Raw genomic sequence first — 20,252 nt, 5'->3', positions numbered from 1 at the left:
TCGATTATCTCGCATAACTTGTACAATGTAACCCATAACCAAGTTGTAACAAATGTATTTTCATTATTCATATCTTATTGTAAGCCACACTGAGCCCGCAAAGAGGTGGGAAAATGTGGGATACAAATGCAAACAATAAATAAATGAAGATGCATAGGGGACGGGGGGGGGGGGGGGGAGGATACAGAATAAAGAGAAAACATTCACATTTTGATTTTACTGCAAACAGGTTTAACAATACTAATAGAAAAGGAGAAAGAAAATAGGAGACGTGAACTATGTTAATATAATCACTCTAAGGGGTTCTTTTACAAGATGTGCTGAAAAATGGCCTGCGGTAGTGTAGGTGCGGGTTTTGGGTGCGTGCAGATCCATTTTTCAGCGCGCCTGCAAAAAATGCCTTTTTATTTTTGCTGAAAATGGATGTGCGGCAAAATTAAAATTGCCGCAAGGCCATTTTGGGTCTGAGACCTTACCGGCAGCCATTGACTTAGCTGTAAGGTCTCTCACATTAACTGTGCACTAATCACCTACACACATCAAGTCAGAGTTACCGCCTGATTTTCACTGCGTGCCAGAAGGTAAAATATATGTTCTGGCGTAGATAGCAGGCGCACGTAAAAAATGAAATTACCACACAGGCCAAGCGGTAACTCCGAATTGGTGTGCATTGGGCACGCATAGGCGCCTATGCAGCTTAGTAAAAGGGTCCCTAAGACACAACCAAGAGGAAGGGCAAGGTGTGGAAAGGGAGTGATAACAGTAACATAAATTGGGTAGTCTCCAAGGTGCCACTTGCCTAAGCATTACCAATGCTACTAAAGCCTCACTTGGCCTTTACCTGATTGGTCAGGTGGCCAGTGAGATCGTCAGAGTTGGGATCATAGTTGTTGCAGGTCAATCGGACATAGCCATGGCGGAAGAAGACAACATATGGCACTGTGCAGGCAATGAGGAGATAGGAGCGGACATCAAACTTCCTGCCTTCCAAAAGCAGAGGGTTCTGGATGTACCTACAAAAAGCAATGAACTTGTAAGGGTCAGAGCTATGGATACAGAGTACATGAAAAGAAGCACACACACTGAATGTGTACAGTAACCGGGGTTGGAGAATCTAGAACTGATTAAAAAACAAGGCCAGATATTGAAAGAGGTTCACATGTTTAGTGGCAGCCAGTAAATGTACAAATCCCTACCAGGAGTGTTCTGTGTCATTATACAGATAGTGCTGCTGAAAATTCACTGTTACTGTCCTGGTGCTTTCCATATAGGGCCAAATTCTATTATATGGCGTTTACATAATCTGTGCGGTAACATTTCCACCTAAGCGTATTCTATAAGCAACGCCTAGATTTAGGCACGGCAATGGCGTAGGAAGGGGGGGCGGTGGGGCGGTCCGCCCCGGGTGCACGCCGCTGGGGGGTGTCCGCTCTGTTGGTTCCTTGCTCCCTCTGCCCCGGAACAGGTTACTTCCTGTTCCGGGGCAGAGAGAGCAAGGAACCAATGGAGCCGACGCAGCTCCCAGCGACGTGGACTCGGGGGCGGATCAGCCCGCCCGCCCGCCTCTCGCTTTTAAATCAATTAAAAATGCGCTCGGGGGGAGGGTGCGCTCTGAGGGGGGGCGCCGAGCTGCACCCAGGGGGTGCGCAGCAGCGACCTGCCACGGGTGTCAGCCGCCCTCGCTATGGCACTGAGGCACGGTATATAGAATACACTTAGTTGATATCCCAAAGCTTACAACTACACACGTCCATTTACATCAACAAAAATGTGGCGTAAATCCCTGCGTGTATATCTACACACACTGGGCCATATTCTATCTATAACAACGCGCATAAATTTTGGAACACCCATGAAACACCCATTTCCCCGCCCATAGCCACTCCCCTTTTGAACTGCACACTTTAGAATTTAGGCGCAGTTCATTACAGAATCTGCTTAGTGAGTTATGTGAGTAAATTATCATTATTGCCAATTAGTGCTCATTATTACTTGTTAAGTGCTGTTAAATACACTGATTTGCTTGTTAAGCCAATTAAGTTACACACATTGGTACAGAAAACACCTGGATTTCGGCGCGGATCTCTAGGTGCACTATATAGAATCCGGCAGATAGTGCTGGGGCAGAGTAAGGTGGCATTCCACTATCCAAATAGTAAAAGTCGTTTAAATATGGACAGCAAAAAAGCTGTCCTAACTTAAACAGCTCAGTTATACAGCTAGTAAATGAAGAATATCACTATCCATTTGCCCCTCATTCTATACAGGGCGCCTAAAGTTAGATGCCAATTGTAGGCATGTGCTTATGGAATACCAGGACATATGCAAGAATGTGCACACTGATGCATGTAAGTGTGAGCTATGTACTCAGTGTTATTCTACAATATGCACATAACTGCCTTAGCACATAAATGCAAGGGTGCGTTCGTTCACAAGGATTTGCATGGGTAGGGCATAGGCAGGGCTAACGTTTACAGGTGTAACTAAGTTATGCACTGAAATGCTACATACATACAACAGGTATAGAACTGGGGTACATGGACAGGCCTGAATGTAGGCGAATTGTTGCCAGTTTACACTAGTAGACTAGAACGGAAATTATGCAAGCTTAAGCAGAATATAGCATTAGAAAATGAGAAAATTATCTTATAACAACATTCAAAGTAAAGAATACGTTGGCTCAAGCACAGATTAATTGATTAGCAATATCTAAAAACAGACATATATTCATAGTAAACATAAAGTGAGCTGTGCAGTAACCAACAGAAAATGTAACCTGTGAAGTGGAGTATATGCTTAGAGAAAGAACAGTGAAATGCCATGAAATACTGAGTAGCTGACCGCATGTAAAATTAGACCCCTTCAGGATTTTAGAGAGTCTAAGTAGGATTGCAGGTCTTCGGGATCATCAAAAGAATTGCCAAAGTATGTGGATATCGTGGGAACTTATTATTAGCAGAGCATACAGAAGGTACATAGTGGGCCCTTCCAATTTCCAGGGGAAGATCAAAATATATATCCTGTAGTTTCAGGAGCAAAGATTGAAGAAACATGATTGGATCACTGCCTTTGGTGCCCTCACGTATGCCCAAGGCACATACGTTGCTTCTACGGGAACTTAATTTGACACCAGGCTTGGTTAATTGGAAACTTTTTTAGACGGAAACTAATAGACCCTCTTTATCTGGTGGAGGTTGTGGAGTCAAGGACTGTGTAAAATTTTAAGGAAGCGTGAGATAAGCACGTGGGATCCCTTAGGAAACGGAAGAGTTAGGGGTTACAGAGGATGGGCAGACTGGATGGGCCTTTTGGCCTTTATCTGCCATCATGATTCTATGTTTCTATGAATTACACAGTCCTCCTTTTTTATATTACACAAAGCATATTGGACTCCAAGCAAAATAATGAAAATCACAAGGATTAATCTCCCTCCCAAAGGTTGATCCTGCTCAGTTCAAGATGGCTCTTTATCACATATGTTATTTTCCTGTCCATATGTTGAGTCTTTTTGGTCCGATGTATGGAACAGAATTTCCAAAATATTGAATCTGGATACTAATATCAAAATCTTCTACAAGATCATTAAATTAAGATCCTCTTCTCCAGAAATATCCCTCCAGAGCCCAATAATAAACTTATGGACTTTATACTAGCTTTGGTTTCTCCAGTGGCGTAGCGAGGGCGGCTGACAGCCGGGGCGGGTCGCAGCTGTGCACCCCCCCAGGTGCAGCATGGCGTACCCCCCCCCCCCGGAGTGCATTATTACCACTGGCGCTCCGCCGAGTGCACGTCGTCGCTGGGAGCTGCGTCGGCTCCGTCGGTTCCCTGCTCTCTCTGCCCCGTAACAGGAAGTAACCTGTTCCGGGGCACAGAGAGCAGGTAACCAGCGGCGCCGACACCCCCCAGCGGCGTGCACCCGGGGCGTACCGCCCCACCGCCCCCCCCCCCTTCCTACGCCACTGGGTTTCTCACATCATTGTTTTACATTGGAAAAACCGCACCAACCTGAACATTGATGAGTGGTGAGATTATCTATGTGCTATGAGGAAATATGAAGAGGCTGCGGCTATCAAACATTGACAAATTTCCAACTTAAAAAAAGTTGTGAACACCTTTTGACCTATTCAACCAACTCAATTGATTTTTACTTTTAAAACTTACTAAATCAATGCTACTCTTACTACAATAATTGATATGTACTTCATTCCAGCAATGTCAACAGTTCATTTTTCCTCTTTTCTTAATCAGCATATGCAACAGTTTGTTTGTTCTTCAATGCAATACCTATTTTTAATTGATTGCTTATTATACATGACATTTTTTTTCTTTTTTGTCATGATTACATAAAAAGCTTAATAAAAAAACTTAATCAACAATCACTGAAAAAAAGAATATATGCGCAACAATTTAGGTGTGAGTAAAAAAAAAAAAAAAAGGGCGTGGAAATTGGAGGTCACACATTTCAGCTGGTGCAAATGGTTACGCCTAAAGTTAAAAATCTTCAAATCATCCCAAACACTAGAAAATTATTTACAGTCTTTTCACAGTGTATTGATTATTTACTCCTTCATATTGTAGTACACGGGGATCCTCAGAATTAATAACAGCAACAAGCCATCTAAAAAACTTTTCAGTTATACTGATGGAGCTGTTCACGACTTGGCCAGGTTTCGGAGGTCTTCTTCAGGGAAGAGGTTTACATTTGAAACTACATAGATTCATATAAACAAAATGGCTGCCATTATATGAATCTATGTAGTTTCAAATGTAAACCTCTTCCCTGAAGAAGACCTCCGAAACCTGGCCAAGTCGTGAACAGCTCCATCAGTATAACTGAAAAGTTTTTTAGATGGCTTGTTGCTGTTATTAATTCTGAGGATCCCCGTGTACTACAGTATGAAGGAGTAAATAATCAATACACTGTGAAAAGACTGTAAATAATTTTCTAGTGTTTGGGATGATTTGAAGATTTTTGATTGATTTAATCCTCACACCTATTGTATATGGTCCCTTTAAAGTAGACTACGCCTAAAGTTAGGCACAATTCCCAGGTGCAAGCACTATTTTATAAACCTTACATAACTTTAAGCGCAGCTTATAGAATAGCACTTTTTTGGAATTGTGTCAAAACGTGCCAAACCCATTATAGAATGGTAGCACAGTCACTTTGGTGCATCGAAACTTAGGCACGTCAGCTTATGCCAGGTCAATGGCAGGCATAAGCTGGCGCCTAAGTGTGCCTCACAATGCCCACATCTGATACTATTCTGTACGGTGTGCACTTTGCTAGACGGAATACTTATGCCCATTTGCTGTTATGCGACTAGCACAGCAGTGTTATAGAATAGCATCTAGCAACTACGAGGGTTAAGTGCATCTGTTCTATAAATTAGTGTGCGCAATTATTTACACGCTTTTTACAGAATTGCTCTTCATGCTTATTGTTGCTGCCCCTATGAGTTCCTTCACTGTTTGGAAGTAAAAAGTAGAGTTGCTGGAACAATACATGTGATTTTACCTATATAAAGGGTGGGTAATTTTCAGGAAGTCCATTTCTGTGGGTAAAATTGCCCTTTTTGAAGCCTATAAGTGGGCACCTCCATTTAGGTGCTTCAATGTCATGTGTGAAAGCCTAATCTAACACAGCATCTAGACACCCCAAATCCTTTACAGATTAGTGTAACCCAGCATTGACACACTTGTCACAGTCTTACCATGACTTAGCCTCCTCAACCTGGAATCCCCGCAGAAATGTCCTCTGGCACCCGCGCATATCCTCATCCTATGGCGAACATGTGCTGCCAAGGAAAGCCCGACCATTAGGTCACCTGAGGTAGGAGCCTCAGGCGACACTCTTCTGGAGCAGCATTGCCCCCTTTCCTTCCTCCACCCTGTTCCCTGAGTTTACCTTCTTTCTTCATGTTTCAAAAGCTGGCAGTGGCAAGTGCAATTCCCATTCGCTGTCCTGCCTCTTCTCTTTACTGTGGCCGCTTCTCTGATGTAACTTTCTATTTCTTCAGAGGCAGCTGCAGTAAAGAAGAAGCCGGTGCTGGCGACAGAGCAGTGTACGAGAATCGCTGCTGCCACTGGCTTTTGGAACATAAAGAAGGCAAACTCAGGGAATGGGGTGGAGAAAAGAAGGGAGGAGATGACAGAACTTGGCCCTGGGGAAGGGGAGGAATGTTGCCCTACCTCAGGCAGCATCTTACCTTGGGCTGCACCTGCACGCCACGACTCATCAAATCAGGGCTGGTGATGGGATGTCGGGGAGGGGGCACGCCTAGGGCTCGTTGGGGCTGAGCACTCTTAAGGAAACTCAGCCTCACAACATGCCTTGCCTTGTTCCTGGTTCCTGCCAAAGCCAAGCCTTGCCTTGTTCCTGGTTCCTGAAAGCCTTGTTCCTTGTTCCGGCAAAGCCTGTCAAGCTCCCGAGTTCCAGCTGTGCTAAGCTCCTGTGTTCCAGTCCCACCTGGCTCCTGTTTCCTGATTGGTCCACTCCCCTTGGGCCCTGTAGGTGATCTGTCTACCACAGCTGGGCCTACAACTGGGGTCTAAGAGCTCACTACCAGGAAACACAACACTAACATTGATGCACCTGCAGTTGCAGCAGCCATACAACGGCATAACCGTGACTGCATATATGCAACTTTCAGTATTCTGTGTGCGTGTGTAAGTGGGAGCCCCACCCATTGTTCACCCATGTGAACACCCCCTTCCGTTTAGGTGCTATTCCACTTTCATACATCCTTAGGGGTCCTTTAACCAAGTTGTGGGAAGCATTGACACCTGCTTATCGCAGTTTAAAAGGGCTTACTGCGGGGCATAAAGTCTCAATGTGCACGTGCTACTCACGCACTAAAAATAGGAATGCTATTTTTTGACCGAGGGGTCATCTCTGGGGGTGGTGAGTGGGCATGTCTGCACTAATCAGTTAGCACAGCCACATTGCCATGCACTGACTGATTAGCATGTGATTAGCACGTAAGCCCTTACAAAATGGGTGGTGGTAAGGGCCCACGTGCTAATGGCAACATTAGTGTGTGGCCAATAATGCCAAAAATAGAAAAAAAAATCAGCCGTGGCAAAAAGTGGCCTTAGTGCTAAGATTTGTGTAAGGGAAAGAGGGTGGGATTTGATTGTCTGCCTTTCTGTGGTTACAATCAAATCTGTTCACATATCATATACAGGTACTTATTTTGTACTTGGGGCAATGGAGGGTTAAGTGACTTGCCTAGGGCTACCACACATTCAGTTTTACCTGGACATGTCCTCTTTTTGAGGACACGGCTAGGCATCCTGGCGGGTTTTGCCAGCCTTACCGTTTGTCCGGATTTGCAAATGGGCAGGCTGGCCGGCGGATGGGCCTCAGGGTGTCCTATCCTCTCCTCCCCTCCTTTACCTTATTGTAGCGCCCTGGTGGTCTAGTGACCTCTTCGGGGCAGGAAACAGCCCCCTCTTTCCTGCCCGGCGTGGCTGCAGATTGTCTTGCCCCCGGCGCCACTTCAAAATAGCTGCCGAGAGTTTAAGTGGCGGCCTCTTGCAGGGTCACTGCTTGAACTCTCGGCAGCCATTTTGAATCAGCTCCAGGAGCAAGACTGGTCCTCTTTTTCCTTAGGGCAAATATGGTAACCCTAGACTTGCCCAGAGTCACAAGGAGCTGCAGTGGGAATCAAGCCCAGACCAGTTCCCCTGGTTCTCAGGTTGCTGCACTAACCATTAGGCTACTCTTCCACTCCACTCCAACCACTTTTTGCCACAGCCTTGTAAAAGGGCCTCTTAGAGAATAGCAATTAGATATCCTGCTAGTACTTATGCGTATAAGCTACACTTACTTCTGAAAGTGTTAGTATTCTGAAATTTTACATAAATGTAGGCGCCCTGATATAGAATTGTCCTTTTTATACTTACTTAGTGCACACAACTTTAAAGGAGAATCCTAGGGCATTTTTCACATAGGATATTTCTGGTTCTTTTCCCCCTCCCAATTCATTTTAAAATCAATACTGAAATGTCTGCTGCCCAATTCTCTGATCAGGAACAAAGTTAATGATATCACAGCTGTGCCAAGCTTTTTTTTTTTTCACTTTAATCATTACTGGAATTCAGGAAAAGACACACTGCTCTACTTAACATTCAAAGCTATTACCTTACTCCCTTGTGCTGTGCATATAACCAGGTTCACAGTTGGTGACTTACATATTAAAATAATTTTCTCTAAAGATTTGGCATCAGTGGACACTTACTACGCTGATTAAACCTGAACAAAATGGAAAAGGAAGCATGTAATGTTTATTTGTAGCTATCTGGGAGTCCACTGCCCATGTTCTTTCTAACCATGGGGGGACTACAGACCTTTGGCAATTCGAACTGAGCTAGAAGGATGGATTTCATGAGTCTCATGGGACCTACCTGCCCCATATCTTCAAACTGCAAGAGGGCTACAGGATACCTCATGTTAGAAAGTGAGTAGTGGACTCTCGCACACCTTAAAGGTGACATTAGGGGGCAGTATTGCAACCTTTAAACTTTTGCTCTTGATTGTAATTATAACACCTGCATCAAGTATTTATAATTACTTATCATTATTGTAGAGACTTATTAAACAGATCTCCCACAATTTCCCTGAGCCTCTTGGAGCTGCCATATCCAGAGACAACAGTGGCATAGATTATCTCACTTGAGGCCAAACATTTTCAAGTAACTGAAGAAAGCCATTGTTATGCCTGACTTATGGCCCAGGATAACTGAATCATTTTTGACAATATAACCTATACTGACTGAGCAATTTGTGACTCTCTTCTTAACATGCTGGTCCCCAAGGGGTTTAGGGGTGTTCTATGGGAACTGATTAAAAAATAAAGTCATAGGTTTCTTTATTTGATTACATGCCTCACTATTAACCTTGAGGTGAGTTACATAATAAAATTTAAATAACAAAATATACATAATTAAAAACTAATTCTGATTTTAAATAAGTCAACTAGCAGTTCTCCTAACACAAAATATTTTTACAACCAGGCTTTCAGATGTTTTTTGTTTGATTGGGTTTTTTTTTGTTTGTTTTTATGAAGAAGAAGAAAAAGCAGTGGCACTGAATACATCCTAACCAATGAGGAGTTTCATTGCATAACATAGGGCCAAAAATTCGGGCAGAAGTAGATACTGGTCTAATCCTTCATGACATTTGTAACAAACTTGACTGAGATGAGTATAATGCCCTGGATGGTTCATAATGCAACAACGAGTTTTTTTTAAATTGGTCCCTCTTGATATAAAGCACAAAAAAAAATATTTAAAATAATATTTTAATATTTTAAACTGCCCCCATTAGCCATTTTTGGTAAATCGCGGTTTGAGAGCGCAACACCTCTCCGTGAAAAGCTTCACTGGCTCCTGATTACTGAATGAATAAACTTCAAAGTCCACATGCTGATTCACAAGATTATCTACGGAGAATCCCCAGGCTACATGTACAATCTAATTGACCTTCCAACCAGAAATAGCTCTAAATCTTCTCAAACTTATCTTAACTTATATCTTCCTAATTGCAAAGGACTTAAGTACAAAACATATTACGCATCCAACTTCTCTGTCATAGGCAGCCAACTCTAGAACGCCTTACCAAGATCCATTCAAATAGTCAATGATCATTTACCCTTCCGGAAGCTGCTAAAAACTCACCTCTTCAAGCAAGCCTACACAAATGAACTGACTTAAAATAGAAATCCATCTCCGTTACCCGGATCAGACTATGAAGACAGAACCTGGAATACTCTCCCCCATTTATCCTTTCTAAGTCCATCCCTCCTCCAACCCCTCACTATACACTCTTCCTTACTAAACATCACACTATTCCCAATACACACCCTCCTCCCACTCCCTATCTTTACCATCCTCCTACCTTGCTCAACTAACTTACCCACATCCAATTGACCACCTCTTTATTCACTATATTACGGCTGTATCCATTCTATGTTACTTTGTAAACCTGAAATACTATGTAAGCCGCACTGAACCTGCTAATAAGGGGGAAAGCACGGGGTAGAAGCGTTACAAATAAATAAATAATGCAATCTTTCAAAATAGGTATACTGTGATCGTAAATGTTTTTATTTTTTAGCAAATAAGCCACTGTGTTTTGTACTAGCTGCAATCTCTTAATCTGATGCTTAGGCAGTCCACTCTATTTCACTTGGTACAGGGTATATGCTGTACTGTGCACAGAAGTTACAATTCTAGATAAAACAGATTCTGAGTCATGTCAGCCTGCCCTCATTATTGCAAGAAGTCATTTCTTGCACTGGTGTGTGTCAAAGACAGACTGTACCAAAATACCAACCCAGGGAATTTTTATTTTTCATACCAGCCCATCACTTCAGTGCTACCATTGGCCAGAAAAAAACCCCCACAGCCTGGCCTGCAGCAATGAAAAAAAAAACAAAAACAAAAAAACATGGGGCCTCTAAGCTGCTGCAGGCTCAAAGCCCTGCCTCTTTTGGCATAGGCTTTCTGAAGCAGATGATCAAAAGCACCACGCTGTTCCAAAAAGCGCAATAAAAATAGCGCTGGAACAGCACAGGGCGTTATTGGACCCATGATCAGAGATAATGACATGCAAATTTAAGCAATCAATTCTCTCTGATCATGGAGTATAAGTGCGGGAGGATTATGCTTGAGAATGCGCTCAGGCACAATCCTCCCGCACTTGTTTAACAGGTCTGGGCTGTCAAAAGCCCAGACCTGTCAAACACAGGGGCTGGAGGTCCATGGGACCACCAGACCCCAACTACCCCTGCCCCAAGCAAGGCAAAATGAGAGTTGCAGGGCTGGGAGGCTGGCAGACCTCCGATCTCCCTGACCGCCCCTGAAAAAGGTTCAGGGAGGGCTGGAGATCCGGTGGGTCTCCAGCCCTCCCTACTCCCCCCCGTCCCCCAGCATTAACAAGAAGTCCCCAGTGGTCCAGTGGGCCGCTGTCAATACCCACACCGCCCTACCCCCTACTTTGAGTTGGAAAAGGGAGGTGACCTGCCTCCCTCCTCTTCCTTCGACGCCCCCTGCAAAATGGCAACGCCCAGCCCTGCCCAGTGTATCCTGGGATGCACTGGGCGGGGCTTCACACCATATAAGACAGTTCAAAAGTCCTGTGCATATATTTTTTCCTTCCTTTGGTGGAGTTTCCCCCTTATTTAGTGTGAAGTCCCGCCCAGCACATCCCAGGATACACTGGGCAGGGCTGGGTGCTGCCAGTTTGCAGGCATCGTCGAAGGAAGAGGAGGGAGGCAGGCCACCTTCCTCCTCCAACTCAAGGTAGGGGGGGTTGGGGAGTGGGGGGATTGACAGTGGCCCACTGGACCACCAGGGACTTCTTGCTAATGCTGGGGGGGGGGGGTTTGGGGGGCTGGAGACCCACAGGATCTCAGTGGATCTCAGTGGATCTCAGTGGATCTCCAGCCCTCCCTGAACCTGTGCCGGGGAGGGTGGGGGTCGTGGAGACCGGAGGTCCGCCGGACCTCCAGCCCCCTGTTGCTAGAGGGGGTCGTTGGTTCCTGGAGGGGGGATGTCGTCGCTTCCTTGGGGAGATTTGCTGCATTGGGGGAATGGTGGCCAGCTAGAATGCAAATGCATGCTGGACAGGGCTCACCATTCCTCCCCAATGGTCTGCAAACCCTAAAGCCAGCTCTGAGCTGGCATAGGGTTTGCCGCGGCCAGCAAGCCAATCTTTGGCGCGCTGGTCATTGATCATTGGGGATGAATAGGTTTAGCATGCATTTGCATGCTATTTGCGCTGTTTTGCATGCATTTGCATGCTAGCTACATTCAGAGCCCGTGAGCGTGTTGTTTCACGTGCTCAGGGGCTCTGATCATAGGGCAGTAGCAAACACAGGCATTAGTATGGCGCTAACAGCCTCTAGCACCTGCGTTTGCTTCTGATCATCGGGCATCTGTTATTAACACAGGAAGTCTGTGCTGAAGGAGGGGCCAGGAACCTAGAAGGGCCTTGAGCACTGCAGCAGTTCAAAAGTCCTGTCCATATTTTTTTCCCTTCCTTTGGTGGCAGTGTGGCCTTCACACAAATGCCGCAGGTACTCCCCAGTCCTGACCTCTGGAGCACTCAGACACCCCCAAGGCATATGTGGATGCCCAAAAGGGCAATCTTCCCCTGAGTGACATGATACATGATACCTTTCAACCGTACAATGTAGGCCAAGATGAGATGGTGCAGTTATCTGCATCTGTGGGAAAGCAAAGTTAATAAAACTGGGGCCATAGTAAGTGACAAAGCTTTTGAAAAGCTGAAAGCTAACCTAGAATCAGTGGGACTGATGAGCACTGGTTTTAGATTCCAGAGGCTAACACTGGCAGCCCCCTCCACCTCCCGTATCAGTGGCTGGAAACGTGCCACCAACTGCTGCAGGGTTGAGATAGCTCATTAGGGGGGGGGGGGGGTCTGCAGAGAGGATGCCAAGGTATTAATTTTTTTTATCACCTTGGGGTGGGGGGTGCGGGAGTTTGCAAGGGAAGTAGCAGGTAGAGAGGAAAAGCATGGATCTTGCCCACCCAGTCCACCCTCGAGCCCACCCACAAATTGAGGTCTGGCTATGCTACTGCTCAAGATGATATTCAGCATTAATCAAATGAATGACTTCTCCCCTGAGCACCAAAACAGTATGGAACTGCTAGTGCATGCAGGGGGGAGTCAAATGAATACACTTTGGATGTATATGTCTCTGTGGGGTTAATTTTATAAAAAGGGTTGCTAAAAATTTGTGCAAATGAACACATGCATATAAGTGTATGAGTTGACATGATGGTGTGCACTTTCTTTTTATCTATTGGGTAAGAACATAAGAATTACCATACTGGGTCAGACCAAAGACCTATCTAGTTGAGCATCCTATTTTTAACAGTGACTAAGACCATGTCACAAGTACCTTGCAGAATTCTAAGTACCATCAAAATTCCATGTTACCAACCCCAGGCATTAGCAGTGGATTTCTCTGAGAGTACCTTAATAACAGTTTATAGACTTTTCTTAGAGGAATTTATCCAAACCCAGCTATGCTAACCATTTTTAGAACATAAGAGCAAACATACTGGATCCAACCAATGGTCCACCTAGCCACATATCCTGCTTTCAACAGTGGCCAATCCAGGTCACAAGTACCTGGCAGAAACCCAGTCAACATTCCATGCTATGAATCCCAGGGCAAGCAGTGGCTTCCCCATGCCTGTCTCAATAGCAGACTATGGACCTTTCCTCCAGAAACTTGTCCAAACCTTTTTTTAAACCCAGATATGTTCCACATCCTCCGGCAACAAGTTCCAGAGCTTAACTATTCTTCAAGTGAAAAAATATTTCCTCCTATTTGTTTTAAAAATATTTCCATGTAATTTCATGGAGTGTGGCTGCGTTGGGCTGGCGGTAGTCCCGATTTAGCGTTCGGTAAGCCCGCGTTGGGCTTACCGACACTGTGTAAAAGACCCCCTATATAATTTACCTATATATTTATATTCCTTGAACTTGTAGTGTATTTTCCTTGCTATGGACTTGAAGATTATGTATTTCTTGAAATTATAAGGATTAATTTTCTTTCATTTTCTTGTACTTTATTGTCTATGATGATAAAATCTTAATTAAAAAATCCAAACACATGTCGTTTAAATTCAATTCTTGAACAGACAGGTAACCAATGTAATTGACGCAACAATGGTGTAGCATGGTAAAATTTAGTGCCCCCCCCCCCCAACCAAGAAATATTACAGTAAATGAGCAAAGGACTGAAGCCTGGATAACAATCTGTAAATGATGTTTATCCACAAAATATCTTAACCTTCTAAGTAATTTCAATTTAAAGAAAGCCTTTCAAATCAAATTATTTACATGACTTTCCATCGTCCGACTTGGATCCAACCACACTCCCAACAATTTAATTTCCTTTTTTTTTAATGGAAACCTCAACATTCTGTAGTTAAAGGTCTCCACAGATGAAAGCTTCATATCCAACTTCACCCAAAGTATTTTTTTTTTAATCAGGGTTGATCTTTAAGAAAACATTTTGTGACATCCAGGCATAAATCTCAGAAAAGACAACATTCATAAGATGTAAAGTGTCTGATAAATTTGAGGAAATAGGAAACAGCAACACTATATCGTCTGCATAGGAAAAATAATCATTCTGCCTTTTCCATCAAATAGCTCCCATCCCTCTAATGCAGAGATTGAAAAGGACTCCACTGTACTTAGGATTTTACAGACCTCTATCATATCCCTCCTCGGACATCTCTTCTCTAAGCGAAAGAGCCCCAACCTCTTTAGCCTCTCCTCATATGAGAGTTATTTCAACCCCTAATCATTTTGGTCACTTTTCTATTTCTTTATGAGATGTGGCAACCAAAATTATACACAGTACTCAAGGTGTGGTTGCATTATGATATTTTCTTTTCTTTTCCTTTCCTAATAATTCCTAACATTCTGTATGCATTAAAGCATCTTACTAGATAACTCAGCCATTAACACCAGTCCAATTTTAGGAGTGTAAATAATTCACAAATTTTCCTATCTGAGGGAGATGTGGGGGAGAGAGGAGAGGTATAAGGAGATTAAAGAGTGAGTGACAGAATATGACTTTTGTTGCTTAAAAAGTGCTGGGAGCCAGAAGCTTTTCCTATGTTCCAGTGACTAGCTGTCTTTACCTCTGTACTATTCTGGCCTGGGGCAGCTTAAAGGGAAACTTTCTGTTTAGCAGGTCTTCCTCCTTGTTGTCTAGCTGGACACGTAGGTTGTCCACTTGCTCCTGTGTTTTCAGTAGGAAGATTCCTCGGCCTTGGTTCAGGCTGGTGGGCTTACAGATCCAAGTCTGACCTTCTGTAGCCAAAACAGAGAGTAAATATGCAAATATTATATATAATTCAAAGAAACAGTGTCAAAACTATAATGGAAAAAAAGGTTTATATTACAGCAAGTGAATGTAGACCTTTTGGTTTTGCTATTTTCTCTTGATAACAGTAGGATTTGTTTACTATTCCTGGAGAATGTCAAAGAAAACATGTCATTTAAGATGAGTATGTGATGTAAGGGGTTTGGGGTGGGAAATTAAGCTAGAATCCTCAAAAACATCCAATCAGCATAAATGTGACAAAGAGAAGCTTTAGAATCCTACATTTGACAACCCTTAGATTACTTTTCCTAACCTTATTCCATGAACATCTTTTATCATGTACCTCTCTCTTGCATATATGAGACAGAAATCTTAACTGTTATTTAAATCACAGGTTTGCTGTCTCCCTGCTCACTGTCCTAATTTGCATATAATCAGTGTGTGTGTGTGATCTGAAAAGACATTGGGAGACCTTTCACTTTATCCTCATCTGAAGGGTGATGCCCTCTGTATCTGTCCCTTCTCCGCATTATTTGGCCCCATCTCAAATTTCAGCATCACCATCTTGAGACATATCAAGATTATGCAACTGTAAGATATTTCTTCACATTTTCTGGAACTGAGACAGTAGAATCTTTGAACTTGAACAGGCTCAACCCCTCAATCGGCAAAAGCTATTGGTAAAAGTTTTTAATATTATTTCATTAGTGCTGGTTATTTCTTGTGCTGTGGGTTGTATAAAGCCCTCCTGTGTCTGTACTGTTATTTGCATCCCTTCTACTTCTGTGCTGTGTTGTAAGCATCTTAATTCAGTAGTAGCGCTATAGAAATGATTTGTAGTAGTAAACATAGTAGATGATGGCAGAAAAAGACCTGCACGGTCCATCCAGTCTGCCCAAGAAGATAAATTCATATGTGCTACTTTTTTATTTGTACTGTCCTCTTCAGTGCACAGACCGTATAAGACTGGCCAGCCCTATCCCCGCCTCCCAACCACCAACCCCGCCTCCCAACCACCAGCTCTGGCACAGACCCTATAAGTAGTAGTAGTATACAGTACTCCTCCCCCCCCCCCCTTCTGTTTCTATGCTAGAACATTCACCTTCAAAGAGTGAAAAGAAAGCCTCTTTTTCATCCTTCATATCCAGGCGGAAAGTCTCAGGGAAGAATTCATCCAGTCTCAGTAACCTACCACAGAACAAAGTGTCACATCACAAACAGACCCACACATCTCTGTGACTGCAGAAGGTAAGGATTCCAAACCAGTTGGGTTTTCAGGACATCCATATTGAATATTTGAAAGATAGATTTGCATGCCCACTTGCCTTAACTGTATTCAAATCTCCCTCTTGCATATTCACTTCAGGCAGAAGAAATACACAGAGGCCTGGTAATACAGAATTCCAGAAGCCATAGATAAACAGGGTTCTTGAAAGATGTAATTCTTTATTAAAAACCCAATGTGGCCACATTTCGTCCTTAGGCTGTGTCAGGGTACAAAGATACAGCAAATCCCAGTGTCAAACACAAGGTTATTTTAATAACAGAATAAACTGTCAGTTTCAAACTGCTATTATAGTGTCTCTCACAGAGCATCATAGCATGAGTCCTGAAAACAGCGCCAGCATTGGGGGGGGGGGGGGGGCAAACAGGGCCAACGTTGGAGGGGGAGGGGCAAACAGGGCAGCTGCCCTGGGTCCCACAGCTCCAGGAGGCCCCGCAGTCTGGGCACCTCTTCCCCTTCTCTGTACCATGGTCTGTCTCATTCTCCCTTCTCCTCACCATCCTGGTCTTCATTTCTCTTCTCAGAGGAGCCCTGGTGTGGCAGCCATACTCACAAGCTGCCTACAGCTGCCCCAAAGCTTTTCCTCTGCCATAATCCACCCCTCTCTGACACAGCTTCCTGTTTCCGCCTGGGTAGATCATGGCAGAGGGAAAGCTTCAGGGCAGTCACAGGAAGCTTGTGAGAATGGCTGTCATGCCGGGGCTCCTCTGAGAAGAGATATTGATTTTTAAAGAAGACCGGTAAGGTGAGGGGAAGGGAGGAGGAGGAGACAAACTATGGTGGAGAGAAGGTGAAGAGATGCCCAAGACCGTGGGGCCCCCTTGAGCTGTTTTAAGTTAGCCCACGGGTGGGGGCAGAGAGGGATGAGAGAAAGGGGAAAATGTCGGACCAGAGGTGGAGGGAGAGGACTAGAAAAATAAATGATAGACCTGGAAACAGGGCGGGGGGGGGGGGGGAGTGAGAGTGAGATAAATGGTGGACAGTGGGATGGAGAGAGGGAAGAGAATAGCAGAGAGGTTGGACCAGGGGAGGCAGGCCCAAGGAGGGGAAGATGCTGGATGGAAGGGTAGTCGGGGAGAAAGAGAAATATGTTGGACTAGGGGATGAGAGGGAAGGAGAGAAGGAGAAATGTTGGACCTGGGGGTGGGCGGGAGGGAGGGATATATGCTGGATCATGGGGTGAGAGGAGTTAAGAACAGTAGGAAAGAGAGCGGGAGCAATGTTGGACCATGAGGGGGAGGAGAAATGAGATGATGGATAAGATGGGAGGGGCAGGAGGGAAGAGAGATGGGGCGGGAAGATGGTGGAGGAAAAAGAAAGGGAGCTGTCAGGCCATGAGGTGGAGAGGAAGAGGAGTTGATGGATTGCAAGAATGGCAGGAAGGGATATTCTAGAAATTGTGGAATCATTTGTGAAAGGCTGTGGGGAGGGGGGTGGCAAGGAGTTGAATAAGAGGAGGATAGTCAGTACAGAGTTAGAAATGTAATGAGGAGCAGATGAAAGATAAAAGGGACTTGGAGGCTGTGGAAGGAGTGAGATGGGAAATGGGAGACTTAGAGCATGAGAAAGGGAGATGGAAAGTTGGTAGGTAGCTGAAAAGTAAAAAGAAGAAGAAAGGTGAAATTTGAGTAGACCAAAAGGCAGAAAAGAAAAAAGGGAGGGAAGAGCTAAAAACATCAGTATATCTGAGACAGATATATAGTGAGGGAATGAAACAAGATAGGTGAGAGGAGAAAAGACAAATGGACAGCAGCCACTGGAAAGGGAATTATCAAAAGACACAGACAGGAAAGCAGAAAAGACAAAATGGGACCAACATGATGGAAAGATAAAATGTCCAGACAACAAAAGTAGAAAAAACTGTTTTATTTTGAATTTATTAACTGGAATATATACTTTGGCATATATCCATCACAGATCTTTGCATTGTGTTCAGTGGCTTAGAGATGTATTTTCAAAGCACTTAGACTTACAAAGTTATGTGGAGGGGAATTTTCGATAGTGCTTCTAAGTTGGATTTTGGATGTTTTTGCGCTAAAAGTACCAAATCCAAATAGGAAAAATACTCATTTTCAAAAAAAGAAATATGTCTTATCTTTTTTTTTTGAGAATTCCATTTCGAAAAAGGTTTTGTGCTTTGTGCACTTATCTTTGTAGGCCACTTAACAAAAAAAAAAAAACAGCCCTGCACAAAATCAAGCCATTGGGTTGTAGGAGAGGCCAGTACTTTTAGCAGACTGGTCCCCCAGACATCCCAGGAGAGCAATAGGGGCGCCCTAGAGGGCACTGCTGTGGACTTCATATGCACATCTCATTGTTTCTCTCTTGTCTGCTGATCCCTCCAAAACCCTCTACCCCTAACTATACATCACTGCCCTTATGGGTGAAGGGGACACCTATATATTTTTTTGGTACATTTGTACCCCGCGCTTTCCCACTCATGGCAGGCTCAATGCGGCTTACATGGGGCAATGGAGGGTTAAGTGACTTGCCCAAAGTCACAAGGAGCTGTCTGTGCCTGAAGTGGGAATCGAACTCAGTTCCTCAGTTCCCCAGGATACAGTGGGTTTCTGGTGAGTTTTGGAGGGTTCACGGTTTCCACACAAGTGTAAAGAGTAGGAGGAGGTATAGGTCTGGGTCTACCTGTCTACAGTGCACTGCACCCACCACTACACTACTCCGAGGACCTGCATTCTGCTCTAATAAACCTGGCTATAACATCTGAGGCTGTCATAAAGACTGGTGAGTACTATTTTTATTCACATTTTTTAGAGGTGGGAGGGGGGTCAGTGACCACTGGAGAAGAAAGGGGGGGAATCATCCCTGAATTCCTCCAGTGGTCATCTGGCCATTTATGGCACCTTTGTGTGTCTTATTTGTTAGAAAAACAATTCTAGACCAAAACATCAAAGGTTTCGCCTTAGACTTAATGGTTTTGTTTCATTATGGCTGCACAACGTCCAAATATTAAGCACACCCTAATCCCATCTTTGAAACGTCCTTGACACACCCCCTTGTGATTTGGATGCACTGCAGACAAAATGCATAGATAGATATCTGCAAAACAGGTTTCGAAAATACTGATTTGGATATTTTGAGAAGAAATCCATCCAAATGGTGCTTTATGACACTTCTTGGACATTTTTCTCTTTTGAAAATGAGCCCAGTAGTAACCTATGGAACTTTGTATGTCTAAGTGCTTTGAAAATGAGCCTCTTTGCCACATAGCTGATGGGATGGAGGGGAGGGGGGCATTGGCTCAGCCTCTGAGCCCAGAGTGGGTGGGCACCAAATTTCCTCCCATCCTTCCCTGTACCCCCTGTCCAAGTGCAAAGTATAAATAACTAAGATGGTGGGTAGCCACAAGCCCTGCCAGCCGAAGACATCTTCCTCCAGTCTGGTAGCCAGAACTCTCCAAGCTTGGCAGCTGGTGGCAGCTCGGGGACACTGCCGCTAGCTAAAGAGCTTGGAGATTTCTGGCTGTCAGACCAGAGGAGGTGGTCTTCATCTGGCAGGGCTTTGTGATCCCCACCAGTAACAGCAAGGTAGGTGGCTAATTTTTTTTTTTTTTTTTTTTTTGGGGGGGGGTCTGGGCCTGGGCCCCTTGTGTGTTCAGTACAAAAATTGTATTTATTTATTTTGTTACATTTGTACCCCGCGCTTTCCCACTCATGGCAGGCTCAATGCGGCTTACATGGGGCAATGGAGAGTTAAGTGACTTGCCCAGAGTCACAAGGAGCTGCCTATGCCTGAAGTGGGAATTGAACTCAGTTCCTCAGTTCCCCAGGACCAAAGTCCACCACCCTAACCACTAGGCCACTAGTGTTTTTATTTCTCCAGTGTTGTAGTACTTGCCAAGTTTAATTTCTTGGGGTTCCCAATCCAATTTCTATTTCTGATCCCTTGTTCTGTATTTGGTGAAGGTCTATCTGTGTTTTATGTGTGAAGAAGTCATTTAAAGTTGTTTTATGTGTGGTGGTAATGGCAGGTGGGGAGATCGGGGAAGGAGGCAGGGAGGAGAGCCCGCCTTAATTTCTGCCCTGGACCCCAACCCTGCCTGAAAACTCAATATTTTTTGGCATTTCAGA

The 20,252-nt window shown here is 44.3% G+C and overlaps 1 protein-coding gene across 2 annotated transcripts in view; it reads right to left on the bottom strand.

Annotated features, from left to right (window-relative positions):
* Window positions 1-20,252, bottom strand: part of TTLL10 (tubulin tyrosine ligase like 10) — a 113,155-nt gene that overhangs the window by 54,010 nt on the left and 38,893 nt on the right. For both annotated transcript variants that reach the window (XM_030185802.1, XM_030185803.1), the window contains exons 5-7: window positions 15,982-16,067; window positions 14,695-14,866; window positions 842-1,013 (exon numbers count right to left, since the gene is read on the bottom strand). In XM_030185802.1, the coding sequence (XP_030041662.1) occupies window positions 842-1,013; window positions 14,695-14,866; window positions 15,982-16,067 (430 nt within the window). The remainder of the gene's footprint in view (window positions 1-841; window positions 1,014-14,694; window positions 14,867-15,981; window positions 16,068-20,252) is intronic.

The sequence above is a fragment of the Microcaecilia unicolor genome, chromosome 13 (assembly GCF_901765095.1).
Source record: "Microcaecilia unicolor chromosome 13, aMicUni1.1, whole genome shotgun sequence".
Classification (NCBI taxonomy): Eukaryota; Metazoa; Chordata; class Amphibia; order Gymnophiona; family Siphonopidae; genus Microcaecilia; species Microcaecilia unicolor.
The sequence above is the reverse complement of the archived record's forward strand: the minus strand, read 5'-3'. Positions and strand labels throughout refer to the sequence as shown.